This window comes from Argentina anserina, chromosome 4 (genome assembly GCF_933775445.1).
Source record: "Argentina anserina chromosome 4, drPotAnse1.1, whole genome shotgun sequence".
Taxonomy (NCBI): domain Eukaryota; kingdom Viridiplantae; phylum Streptophyta; class Magnoliopsida; order Rosales; family Rosaceae; genus Argentina; species Argentina anserina.
Genome location: NC_065875.1, coordinates 9331319 through 9345623, shown reverse-complemented (window position 1 = coordinate 9345623; position 14305 = coordinate 9331319). Strand labels below are relative to the sequence as shown.

Sequence of the window (14305 nt, the reverse complement as noted above, 5' to 3'; positions counted from 1 at the left end):
GAATAGGAAAGAATGTAAATAGAAAAGTAGAGTCCTAGTCGAGTAAGGAATCCTAGCTCAATAAGGATTTCTAACACTTAGCACAATTTCATCATCAATTCTTCTAAATTCGGCATAGCTCTACTTAGAACATACAAATGACAATTATGAACCTAAAATAACTAAATAAGAAGTAACACAGCATAAGAATAAGGCCTTCAACAACCCCACACTTAGACTTTGCTAGTCCCATAGCAAACACTAAAAAGGGAAATCAAAACATAAAACAAAATCAAAGCAACTAAAACTAACGACACAACATTCTAATGTCTTCTACATTTTGTCTTAGAGATCTTCAAACTCATAGCATCAAGAATAACACTCAACTGAAAAAGATAAGATGAATTCAATGGTTAATAAACATGAGATTTCGTTTAACAAGTAAGACATGGCAGAAACGAAGGTGAAATTAAGCTCGACATGTTCAAAACAAGTTCAAATTCAACTCAAAGGATATGCACTCCGAATCTTTTCTCTAAAAAACATGGCATATGATTAAAAACTTTTCACACACAAGAGTTATGAACATAGTGAAATCGAAAACCTCATGAAAGATACCAATCATATGCACAAATGAACTCAAACCATATGCTTACTCGTGAAACAAACTCCACAGATCAAGAGCTACTCATTTTAAGAATCATGCGGATCTTTAGAAAAAGGTAGGCTTAGGCTCGACATGGATACATTTTTTAGAGTAAAGGAATCACAAAGGTCATCCTCAAGACTTAGCAGAGCAAAACATCTACCTTATGTCGCCATACTCCATAAAACAAGGCCAAATATCATCACGTTGGACCCATCCTTCACTTTAAACATTGTGAATACGAACAAAGACTAAAGTATAACATTATTGAGCCTTCAACAAATACATCACAACTTCAAATTCACAAAAAAAACAAGTTGTATGCTGAGATCTCTTCATCAATCTTTTCATTTTTTTTCTTTTTCAAACTTGAAATCACACAAATAAGGGGGCAAACGACCTCCGAATTGGACGAGATCCACCGGAATTATTCATTTCACCACCCTCAAAAATTGGTAATGAGATGGGTCGAAAATAGTGAACCAATTGAGAGTTAGTATAAAACACGGAGTTCGTGGGTACGAACTTGAACTCACACAAATAAGGGGGCAAACGACCTCCGAATTGGACGAGATCGAGTGGAATTATTCATTTCACCACCCTCAACAATTGGTAATGAGATTGGGTGAAAAGAGTGAACCAATTAAGAGTTATTATAAAATACAGAGTTTGTAGGTACGAATGTAAATGTGAACAAATGAGGGGGCAAATGACTTCCGAATTGGACGAGATCAAGAGGAACTATTCATTTCACCTCCCTTAACAATTGGTAATGAGATGACGCGAAAAGAGTGAACCAATTGAGAGTTTACATGGTCCCAAATGAATTGTTCCACCTCAGTTATATCCAAGGAATAAAATATCGGTGATTACGGAAATATCGATGACCTAAAAAATGAAAATTTCGTCGAAAATTTCGGGAAATATCGATTTTGAAAAAAAATTGAGAAAATTGATGGAAATTTAAAGAAAAACATGGAATTTTTTTATGGAATTTTGAGAGATGTTTTTTTTTATCAATTATCTACTATATTTCATAAGAAAATATCATATAAGTATTAGTCTATAATGAATTATAATAATTTGAGGTGAAGCAGTAGACCATATAAACGAAGGGCTGCTACTACTAGAAGAAAAATCTTTCTCCCAATTATGAAAGAACATACAACTTCAATTGAACATAGGAGTACTAAGATCAAGTGGTAAGTGCATTAGTACTTGACTAGCAATATCCCATCAAGTCATTTTCAAAAACTTGAGATAAAAAAAAAATGTCGATCAAAAGGTAACAATGATCACAATTTTATTATTTTGTTTTTTTTTTAAGAATTTAATCTTACATTTCCTTCTCCAATTGTTTTCAAATGAACTCCTTGCTATGTGCTGTTACTTTGTCTGTCTTGTTGCAGAGAACAAGAACCGGAATTTTATTCTTCACTACACTAGCCTTGGTCAAAATATCATACAGGTACCTGTTGGAATTAAGGAGCGAAAATCATTCATCATTTACAAGCAGCACAATCAGGCTGGCACCCTTTGTCACGGTAAATTAGGTGTAACGTATGGTAAAAAAAAAAGATCACTATCAAAGCATCTATAGCTCAATTGGGAAGAAGTTTTACTCAGAAGCAGCACGCAAGTTTGGTAAGAATTCCAAAGCATCCACCGCAAAAATTACACCAGCTGCTTGAGGCAGGAACTCATCTAATTTGGGTCTCAGGCGAGAATGTCCAGGAACATCAACAAGATGTACAGGCTTTAATTTTCCATTCTGTGAGGGAGATGACAAACAAAAGCATGGATCATCTTAAAAACCCCAATGATGACCACAAAGACAACATCAAAAACCAAAGGAGTGAATGTATTTGAAGAAGATATAAAAGGTAGTGAACTAGTGATGTCTTATACACAAAACTAAGTGACTAGACATGGATTGATTACAGCACATGAGGAATTAATAATTTAATATATATCACCTTTGATTTATCGGAATGGAGCACAAAAGATCCCTCATTTGGTTCCATTGATGTGACAGTACCTTGGTGAGCAGAGCCATCCCAAAGCTGGAACATGAATCCATCAGTGAGAATCATCAAATCAACATTTTTTCTATGGATATTTTTGAACCCAGCAGAGAGAAAAACGAGTTAACCGAAATTTCTTGAAACTTTTTGAGTAATAAACCAAAAAACCCAGATATTGTGTAATTTCTGCGCAAGACGCATCTTACTGAAAGCAGGCATGATAATTGATAAAATAAAAATAAGAAAGGAAGAAGCATATGATATAGCATATGCAAAGGACAGACACAAAAGTTCCAACCTGGAGAATCTTATAACTTTTTAACTGACTGAACCATAATAGGAAGGAAGCTATATAACATACATGCATTTTCTTTGCATTTCTTATATGTACTACACATTGAGTAAGTGTGAGACCCAAAAAACATTCGCGATTTAGAAAAACTAGATCAACTGGTGGGTCGTCTATGCAACATACAATATATTTGAGATAAACAGTAGCCAACAAGGTCAGTTCTTACTTGAGAGAAAAGAACAGTCTTCCCACTCCCGCTAAGCCCACTCAGCAAAATGGTATAAGAGTTTAGGCTTTTGAACAAGCTTCCTATATCCCAAAGTTATGAAGCATAAATATAGATCTTGGATATATTCAAACAATAAGATACAAAATTATAAAAATACTAACCCAATAAGAAATACACTGACGTTAATAGCAAGATCGCAAGAGCAGCATAGATCTGAGTATGTGGAACCTGCTGAATGTACTCTTGTGCTTGAAACCACAATGGCTCTGCCTGGTTCTTCCATTGTTGCAATGCTTGAGATAACCAGCGCTCTGCCTGATTCTTCCATTCTTCAATTCCTTCCATGTTCTTCAGGGAATTTAAGAGACTTCGAGTTTGAGTAATGTTGAACCTTGGCCTTTAACCGAAGCCGAAGTCAAGACCCTTGGTGATGTTTCAAGAACAAACGGTACAACATGATAAACTCAGACTAACGTTTATATAATTTATCATCCTCCAACAACTATATACTACTTCCATCTAAAAATATCAGAAAATTTGTACGGTCAGAGAAAATTGTTGCTTCAAAGTACAGCGAATGTGCATTAGGGGGAACCCTGAAATGAGGCAATCCAGACCATTGACTGAATTTCCCAGTTCATCAACAGAACCCCTTCTTTGTCTATAGCTTCTTTGTCTTTCTGCTTTTGTAGTTAATCAAAAAACAATGATGAACAAAATATAAGTCTACTTAATTACAAATAATGAAAACAAATGAAACCCCAACCTACCAACTTTCACTCCCACAATTTAACAGTACTGATCCAAGCTCTATAAAAAAAATTAACCAGTGATGATACAATGAAAAAATATATAGCTCTTACCCCTTAACGACCAAATGAAAACCACAGTTCCCGTTCTAGAACCCACTTACATCATAAAACAATTTTAGAAAACAATTACACAACCAAAAAACAAATTAGCGAAAACCGAAACAGCAAACACAGATAAGAGTTGATCAAAATCTCTCTATCATTTCAAAGTAATGCTTACTTAATGTATCAAACTACTGCATTAGGTTTTAGAATAAATCTCAATTCAACATAAATGATAGAGAAGTCAAGAACAACACAGCAAACAGCCACAAATGACTAAGTCCCACATATAAAACCATACTGAAATGAAAATATTAATAAAAAAAAAACATCACACAGCATGAAACATCACTTTCTCTAGACATCAACAGTATTGTTATCCAACAACAGCCTTGACATCTTCCGTCATGGATAACTCTGAAAGTACGGGAAATTGTTGCCCTAGGGTGGAAATTAATTGGTGACTAAGGAAGCTTATTCGATTTTCTAGTTGCAAAGGTTTATTCTCATCTCTTAGTTGGGTATCAGTTAGACACATTCAAGCTAAGATTATTAGGATATAAGTTTAGTTCTTAAATTTCAATTCTTTGCTGCTTCGTGATATCAATGTCAGTCCATTTCCAGACTCTTTTTTAAGAATCCGGCATAATCAACGGGGATGCACCGTCGATAAGCGATAACCAATCCCTCTGCCTTGTCCCAATGAAAACAAAACTCAGAAATCGCCTCTCCCTCTCTGTTGTGCAGACCACAGCGGAACCCAGCCAGAAATATAAAACAAACGTAAAACAGAAGTGAAGCATTCTCAAATCAAACTAATCGGAGTAAACTCAATCTACTCTAATAGGAGAATTTAAATCATGCTCAATTGATCTTGATTTATCCAAGCCAGTTCACCACATTGAAATTGGTTGCAGAATGAACCACAATTGGATATTATATTGAAAAAGAGTACATCAAGAACACCTTGGGCTGCATCAGAAAGTTTTCTTAGTATGAAACCAAATGCCACACAATCAGAGTACTTGATAAATCACCAAGAAATTAGCCAAATCTCAAATTTCATCCAATTGGGAAATTTCAGGACTCTTACCCACACAATCAATCACCACGAAATCGATTTAGTTTCCTTTCTTAGATTCGCAGGCTTCTTCCCTAGTACAACTGATATCGCACTGGAGGGAGAGAGAGAAAGAAGCCAAAGACGAAGCCAGCTAACATCTGTGAGGATATTTTCAGAATTGCTCAAACCAGGAGGCAGGTTCTGTGAGACGAACGGTGAAGCGTTGAGCCGAAATTAACTGTTGAAGAGAAGGAGAAATTGGGGATGTGTGTAACGGCTCGGCTGGAGCTGACACTGTTCTTTAGCCGATGAACAGTGGAATGGGAAATAGTATATTGGAAATGAGATCATGGCAGCTAATTCAGTATACAGGAAAAAGAGTATGAAACACTATGTACGGTTAGCAAATCCTATAATCTGCAATTTAAAAGACATAATATTGGAATGAGAAAATGGTTTCATTGATTTTTTCTCAACTGATGCAAATTGTAATTGTCGTTAGGGGAAAAATTCATGAATGAATCACATCTTCATGTCTATATGCTTTGTGTTCGTTTTAACACTGATGCAGATGGTCATTGAATATATCACCCCTACTATTAATCTCGCAATGACAAAGAAAAACTTCTACACATAATATAGATTCAAACCAGCAACAAAAAGTAATCAATCACAACCAAACAGTAAATATTAGTCCAGAAGAAAAAGCTGCTTGCATTATCAAGCAGACAGGTAAACGACACTACATGAAACTATTTTCGGGGAATGCAATGAAAAATACTTTGATTCAGCTCGTTACTCACAACACCCATTTCCCCACAGAACTTGGGTACCTTTCGAAGAGTTTAAACACAACACCGTAGGTTGTCCTGAGTTATCAAATTCACACATGAAATTGCCAGGGTTAATACTAGCTCTCAGGTTCATTGTATCATATACACATAATTCATCAGCTGCTCAGGTAGAAAACTTTTCCCTCTTACGAATTGCATTATATCGAGGTAATCATATTTTCACCATACATGATACAAAACCCAACACACGATTTGTAGCAAATAGTTGAACATAAACGAGCCACATTTCAACACAACACCATTTCCTACACTACCGCTCCTAATGAACACGACTTTGCAATTTGCATTAAGTTAAACTCGCAAAGCACAACAAGGTATTGAATTAGAGAGTAATGGAATCTCAGATTTTGGTTCCAAATCATAATTATCTATCTAAAATTCTGGATGAAACAAGTTCAAAAGTGAAAACATTACTAAACAGAACAAGAATTGTATCTCTGAAGCAAAAAGCGAATAGCTTCCACAAATAATCCATTGTAAATTTCACCCACAAAAACTAGTAGAGTAAGTCCCAAACTAATATAAGTAACCCACAAATCCATTGAAAACTTACCCACAAATCCAAACTCTCTCTCTCTCTCTCTCTTTACTCTGACTGGTGCAGGAGCCGCAGCCAAGAAATGGACTTCGCAGGCTTTTTATTCCTTTATTTTCTGGGGTTCTCTTCGTTTTAAATGAAAATGAAAAGACATAGGAATGAAACGACGTCGTTTCTCGCCCTTATATATAAGCAGTCCAATGACTCCAACGAACCAACCTAAAGGATTGTCTCGATGAGGAACGCAGCGCAGCCGGCCCAGATTCCGACGAGCTTCGGCAACGAACTGAGGGCTTGCCTCCGTTGCCGCCTCGTCAAGACCTACGATCAGGTACGCTCTGTCTCGTTCTCAAAAATCTCCGGTATAGATGTTTTAGGGTTTTGTCGTATTGAAGGTGAATATGAATGAGGTGCAGTTCAGAGAGAACGGGTGCGAGAATTGCCCCTTCTTCAAGATGGAAGAAGACAGCGACCTGGTGAACGAGGGCACTACTCCTAATTTCAATGGGCTTATCTCAGTCATGGATCCTGACAGGAGCTGGGCTGCCAAGTGGCTCCGCATCTCGAGGTTCGTTCCCGGCTGCTACACTCTTGCTGTTTCTGAGGCTCTCTCTGAGGATTTGCAGGTAAACTTCTTTTCTTTTTCTTGGTTAAATTTACTTAATTTATTTGTGCTGGGTTTGTGGTTGCAATGCTACCTTTATGTTTGAACAATTCTAGGAGTGACCTCTAATATACTGCACATTAGGATTATCTAGTTCCTGGGTATACGGTCGACACTCAGATATGACTGGTATTTGTATGACTCAATTGACAATGCCCTAGCCTGATGACGGAACCGGAGGGTATTAGGTTAGGAGACAGAAGAGAAGGAACAATAAAGAGAGAATCTGAAGATTATGAAGGAGAACAGGGGAATAGAGAGGATTAATCTTATATAACAGAAAGAAAGTAGGACGAAGGGAGAGATCAGAACACAAGGATAGAAGTTTATAATCTTTATCAACCATATTTTTTAAGAACTAGAATAAATCTAAAACATATAGGAAAAGAGGATTTCTAATACTTATACTTATTAGCTACCAAAGACAATAAATCCTAAAACAATGTAGAACATAGAACATTCCTAAAGACATTCTAAGTATCGCTGGTTATTCTCCATCGCCTGGTCGTCCATCGTAGTTGTTGGTTTAGATATGTGAAGATCCCACTAGTTTTGAGTGATAAGCATTTTGTATCTCTCGATTCTGTTTTCTTTCGGGAGACTGAAAATTTTTAATGTGCTGCCTATTATGGAATAGTCCAATTCTGAGTGATGCTTACATCTATAGGCCAACCTTAGAAACAGGAATGTGTAATTGAGACTAATTGTAAAAATTGAATTCTCCATGAAGATGCGGAGTACCAACAGCTAGTTGTGGGGCTAACCACCACCCCTTCTCCCTACTCTCCCATTCAGGAGGAGAAGGAAACTGAACAATAGCTGCCTTTAATGATGTACATACGAAGGTTGTGTATATATTTCACTAGTTTGAATATCAATCTTTTTTAACATATCACATGTGCAAATAGACTGAAGCAACTAGTATTTTCTCACAAGTTACCCTGATCAGGGTGGGTTCTGTGCTAAACTTTATGATATAGGACTGAGAAACAGTTGGTGAGAGTATGGTTAGAATGGCTTAGGGAGTGTTGAGGGAAAAAGGGAACATAACAGTTTAGTGTTGAACGAAACAGAGGGGGTTTAGAAGGGAGATATAATGAGGGAGGTTAGGGGAGAGAAACCAAGGGGCGCCTTGTTCAGTACGTTCATACCAGTCTGTTCTTCGGGTTACATTTTAAAGCCATATTTATAGGCTTTAAACACAACCCTTAGAGTCCCAGGATACCATAAAACTAAAATCAATAAGACTGAAAAAAAAACTTACTACTAATATGACCTTTAAGTACTTGAGACATAAGTCGAGATTAAGACACACTCAAGAGCCTTGAGTACTGAGACTTTAATACTCTTTAAAACACTAGTCATAGTTATTTTTCATGAACTGAAATTTAACCTGACACAACACTTCAACTACCGTGGAGACTTTGGTTGGGCCTCTTCAAAAAGATGATATTTCTTTTCCAGCCAGCTTATGATAAATGTGGCTGATGTAGAGGGATATTTAATACATTGCCTTCTTACCCTGTGTTTATGATCCCATCATATATTCATAGTGGATAGCCAATAGCCTGCCACAAAATCTCAACCCAATTTGGATATTCAAATATTTTACCTTCTTACCCCTTTTTAATATTTCCCATCATATATCATTGGCATTGCAGATTAGAATAGTCTTGCCAGACATTCTTGGAATGTTTACATGTGATTTGCTTTATTCCAATATATGTCTCAAGTTATAGCATTTTTTGGCGGCCATTGTTTTTCTTTTTCACTCTTGTTTTGCCAGTTTGTGTTCATCAGTCAATTACAAGTAGTCTTAGCTGATTACTTTAATCTGATCATCTTTTTGCAGAACATATGTGAAGATGAGCGCGTGCAGTATGTACCACCGAAACGTGTATGAGCTTGCCTAATGATCAGATTACCGTCACTTCTGGAAGCAAGTTAGCTTGTTATGGAAACACTTGGTTGTTGCAGGTGATTGTTCAATCGGAATGAAGAATTAGTGAAATAATCAAACTGGGACACTTGTGATGTACTGAATCTTAAGTTCTGTTGTTAATATGAATGATCTGCAAGACAGAGTAGTAGTTTAACTGTGTTTACATGTTTGGTTACGTGGTTCAAAATCTACTCAAGTAATGTGTTTTCTAAAGTTGGGAGATTTTCCAATGAGGACCATTTTGTTAAGGACTTGTTGAGGATTTTCTAATTAATTGTTATTTAGACCTATTATTCGATCACACTTTTTCATTTCAACCATTTAGATATTAGCTATATATGATTAGATTATATATACAAATTTTCAGTTAAATTAGTGATTGTTAAGATATCAAAGTATGTTAAATTAATGAACGTACTAAAACTATCAAACATGAAGTCTAATGGAGTAAACAATGGAAAGGAGAACATACCCGGTTTCAATATCATAAGTACATAACAAACCTTCAAATCAAAATTTCATGAGGAAAACAATATGGATTGAGGCTGATCGGTCGAACCCAAGGTATATATGGGACAATTGATGACCACCCTTGCATAAAAATGGTAATGAACCATGATGGAGACCTCCCATTGGAACCTTTCTCCTGGCTATCTTTTGTAATCTCAAAAAACAATCCATACTTGTATCTTTGTCCATACTCCCATTACTAAATTTGGATCGCCATTCGCCAGGAAGTTGAGAACACAGGAAGCAAGCCTTCGAGTCCCCCATTTCTAAGGGCTGCATCTAATTCTAATCAATTACCAACAAAGAATTAAGGGACTTCCACGATTAAAACCCAGTCTTGGATAACGCTAAAAACAAGTCTATGATGTTGAATTGTCCAATCATTTACTTAATCCAGCAAAGAAAGGTCACTGACAGCTTAACCAGCTTGATGAACATAATGATCTCATATATGTCAGCATTGAAACAGGGCAAAGTATAACCAACAAAACCCTTTATTGCTGATATAAAAGAACTCATATATCATTCTGAATTTGAGGAAAAGATCTCTTATGTTTTAGCATTGTATCACACAGCTTTACAGCATCTAGATTATCCCTCACATTGTGCACTCGTACAATATTTGCTCCACCCAAAACTCCAGCAGTGACAGAAGCAACAGGATTTTGTGAGGTATCAATTGCTGACTGGTTGTCACAGGACATTTTCATGGTACTTTTTAATTTGACACCCAAATTAAGTAACAGGTTTCTCAGCCATAATAACTCACACACACCATGAGCCATACCTCTGTACTCAGCTTCTGCATTAGATCATACCACAATATTTGTTTCTTGCTCTTCCATGTAACTAAATTTCCTCCCACAAATGTGAAGTAACCTGATATTGACCGTCTGTCTGTGATATTTCCAGCACAATCTGCATCTGTGAAGCCACATACTTCAAGAATATTGTTGTGTTTATAAAACATCACTCCTCAACCCGAAGCTGACTTTAAGTACCTTAAAATTCTCACAACACCATTCATGTGATCCTCACTCGGATTATGCATGAATGGACTTACCAAACTTACTACATATGAAAGATCTGGTCTAGTATGAGTCAAGTAAATCAATCACCCAACTAGTCTATGATAACGAGCTCGATCAGTAGGTATCTGATCTGGATATTCTACTAAATGATAATTTTGCTCAATAGGAGTGTCAATAGGTGTACAATCTAACATGCTTGTTTCTGCCAGTATATCGAGGATGTACTTTCTCTTACACAAGTAGATCCCTTAACTTCTCCTCGCTACCTCAATGCCTAAGAAGTACCTTAGTTCACCCAAGTCCTTCATCTCAAACTAAGAGGCCAACTGTTTCTGTAATCTATCCATCTCCACAGTGTCATCGCCAGTTATTACCATATCATCAACATAGATAATCAATGTTGTAATCTTTCCTTGTTGATGTTTGAGAAACAAAGTATGGTCTAAATTACTCTGCTTGTAACCAACCTTACGTATAAACTGTGAGAATCTTTCAAACTAAGCACGAGGTGATTGTTTAAGGCCATATAGAGATTTTCTTAATTTGCACATAAAGTTATTAGGTTATGCATCTACATATCCAGGTGGAAGACTCATGTATACCTCATCGGTTGACTCTCCATGAAGAAATGCGTTCTTGACATCAAATTGCCGAAGTTGCCAGTTTGAACTTGCAGCTAATGAGAGCAGGACCCGAATAGTATTCATTTTAGCAACGGGAGCAAATGTCTCATCATAGTCTATACCATATGTCTGAGTGAACCCATTTGCTACAAGTCGTCCTTTATAAGGGCTCACTGATCCATCGACATTATGTTTTACTATAAACACCCAGCGACAACCTACAACCTTCTTTTCATCGGGTGGAGGAACAAGATCCCATGTATTGTTCTTCTACACCGTTTCCATCTCTTCCTCCATTGATTTCCTCTATTTTAGCTCATCCAATGCATCCTGCACTTTGTTAGGTACTGATACAGCAGATATTTGATTCACAAATGATTCATATGACTTGAATAATCTTCTAGTGGACATATAATTGGCTACTGGATACTTAGATTTGGCTTGTAGAGTAGGTTCATATCTTTTAGGTGACTGACCACAAGTAGACCTATTTGGTAACACATATTGACCACTGTTAGACTCACTACTACTGATAGGAGCACAAAGTGTGACGTTCTTAATGTGTATATGCCCTATTCTTATGCTTTGTTACTTCTTATTTAGTTGTTTTAGGTTCATATTTGTCATATGTATGTTCTAGGTAGAGCTATTTCGAATTTAGATGATTTGATGATGAAATTGTGCTAAGTGTTAGAAATCCTTATTGAGCTAGGAGTCCTTACTCGACTATGATTCTACTTTCCTATTTTCATTCTTTCATATTCCTTAATCGACGAATTCTTTTCAGGAAAGACAAATCATATTTGGAAAGAAAGAAGAGTTGCCGAGTTGCATTCCTAGTTGAACAAGGAAATCATATTCGAGTTGAAGAAGGAGAAGAGGAGGCCGGCCTAGCTACTCCTAGTTGGACCAAGATTGTTGCCGTGCAGCCCTTAAGTGATCTCCCTATTGGACTTGGTTTCCTACATCAAGTTGGATATGGAGTACATAAATCAAATCCATAACAAAGAGGATTTCAGCTTCCCAATTGGATTCTACTTCCTTATAGGACGGCAAGAGGCTTCCTAAACTCCTATATATAGAGGCTCGGCCTCTCCATTCAGATCATCATCAGCCCTACACACAAACACAAGCCTAGCTCTGCCGAATTTATTCTCCACCCTTCCAAGAAATCCTAAAACCGATTCCATCATTCCCCACCAATTAATAGCCTTCAAACACGCTTGTGAAGAAGGTTTCATCCATAGAAGTCTCGGCTATACACTTGTGGATTGCTTGATTTATAAAGTGTAACCATGTTTCTCTCTATGTCTATTTCGGTTTTTTTTTTGTTTTTCTTGTTCTTGGATGAAGCTTGCGATTTGTGTAGAGTAAACTTGTTTCGATTTTGTCTATGAGATAGTTACTTGTTTCAAATTATATAAGGTTGCGATTTTAGGTTTTTGTTATATGATTTTGGTTTCTGCCGTGATATATTATTGAATGATTTCGATATCTTTATGTTATGTATACGCTTGTAGTATGATATTTAGGTTGTTGGGTTTATGACTTATGCTATGAACATGTTTATCTTTTCTATGTGATTTTCGAAATTGCATGATTGGGGGTTAAGTAGGTGACATACTTAATGAATTCAATATGCGTGGCTTCGGAGTTGTATGGTAGGATAAGTATGTTAGATTTCGATTAAGACCGCTTGGAATGAATCGAATGTGTTAAGTGTCTATGTGTTTAGGTTACTGCTTAGAACCCTAATTGCATGATCCAACCTTAGTCATTCATGATAGTGTCTCGGCATGACTCTTAAAGGAGAACTAGAACTTGTTTTCGTTATCTTTGTATAATTTGTTTTGGTGATATATGGTGTGTTGGTTGGTTGATCACATGTATATATTAGCTTAGGTTTTAATTACTTTTTTATGACTCAATCCATAATCTATATCAACCCTTAAAACCTTTATGAATTCGTGTAAGTGTTGTGATCCTAAGCCTTGGCTGGATCCCCGGTTTGTGAACGATACCCTCTTGCTTTATACTACTAATGATGTGTTCAGGGTTAAATATTGATGTCAAGTAATCGAGCATTCATCAAATGGCGCCGTTGCCGGGGATCCATAAGAGATGGATCCCTAACTTTTAATGCGAATTCCTTGTGTATATTGTACATTTGTATATTCTTATCTTGTTTCGTTGTACATATAGTAATGTATCTTAGGTTGTGTTTTTGGTGCTTGAGTGAATGATTGTTGTAGGTTGTAAATCGAACGAAATAGGTAAAGTCCCTTTTGTTAATATTAGCCTTAACCCTTCATGCTAGCTCTCGAGTTTGCATGAGGTCGAGGGCGGCTTTTATTAACACTTGGAGATTTGTCTAACACACGAGGTTAAGTCCAGCTGAGTAAGGGGCACGCTCTCTTATTACTCTGGTGCATGGGACCAAAATTGGATCTCAGAGAACTAATGACTGACATACATCTCGGGTGGTAGAGTCGATAGAGAGTTCGCTCTCCGTAGTTCAACAAATGAGTCCTACCATGTTCACTATCTCTGATTGAGCTACAAGGCCTTCTGAAACAAAGACTTGATCTTGTGTCTAGGCATCCATACTTAGGCCGCACGTCCACCTTGGTTTACAACTTAGAATCAATCGATCGTTCGATCATTTGAAATGGCAAAAAGAACTTGTGAATTGTATGAACTTTTGTAAACGTAAAGAACTAACTCTTTGTGAACTTGACAACATAGTTGCCTTGCCCTTCCCCATAAGTGTGCGTGTGTGTGACTAAGGGAAGGCACGAATTATATGTGTTCATTGTGTATTCTTCAATGCTAACTCTTTTAACTTTCGTACAACAGGTACTATGCATGTCCGAATTTTCTAAGAAAACACAAGAGCTCAAGGATCGAATTCAAGCACTTAGAGATTTAAACAACTCTTTCATAAGTGGACCTTTAAATTTCGAAACATCTCCAAGCAATTCAATCTTAAACTCTTCACTTAGATCAGAAGAAGAGGAGGATCTTTCCTTCCCCTTTGTCTTCAATTCAGACTTAGA

The 14305-nt window shown here is 36.8% G+C and overlaps 2 protein-coding genes across 3 annotated transcripts; one reads left to right on the top strand and one right to left on the bottom strand.

Moving 5' to 3' along the window:
• Window positions 1-302: 302 nt before the first annotated feature.
• On the bottom strand, window positions 303-6566 carry LOC126792146 (uncharacterized). The gene is given in 7 exon segments (XM_050518630.1): window positions 303-365; window positions 499-514; window positions 1966-2097; window positions 2248-2396; window positions 2602-2688; window positions 3168-3250; window positions 3332-6566. Coding segments are annotated over 7 exon segments (714 nt in total). The 5' UTR covers window positions 3516-6566.
• A 114-nt stretch (window positions 6567-6680) lies between these two features.
• On the top strand, window positions 6681-9375 carry LOC126791846 (transcription elongation factor SPT4 homolog 2-like). Of its 2 annotated transcripts, none has more exons than XM_050518345.1 (3): window positions 6681-6810; window positions 6896-7105; window positions 8996-9375. In XM_050518345.1, exons 1-3 carry the CDS (start codon window positions 6715-6717, stop codon window positions 9044-9046), a joined length of 357 nt encoding a protein of 118 aa, XP_050374302.1. In that variant the 5' UTR covers window positions 6681-6714; the 3' UTR covers window positions 9047-9375. The 2 variants fall into 2 exon arrangements, with proteins under 2 accessions (XP_050374302.1, XP_050374301.1); XM_050518344.1 differs by having other exon boundaries at window positions 6694-6810; window positions 6875-7105.
• Window positions 9376-14305: the final 4930 nt, after the last annotated feature.

What these genes read in the sequence shown, in the direction of transcription:
- LOC126791846 (XM_050518344.1), top strand. Translation starts at nt 6,715, where the DNA reads ATGAGGAACGCAGCGCAGCCGGCCCAGATTCCGACGAGCTTCGGCAAC. An exon ending in TCGTCAAGACCTACGATCAG is followed by an intron (nt 6,811 to 6,874) that starts GTACGCTCTGTC and finishes GTCGTATTGAAG; the next exon opens with GTGAATATGAATGAGGTGCA. An exon ending in CTCTCTCTGAGGATTTGCAG is followed by an intron (nt 7,106 to 8,995) that starts GTAAACTTCTTT and finishes ATCTTTTTGCAG; the next exon opens with AACATATGTGAAGATGAGCG.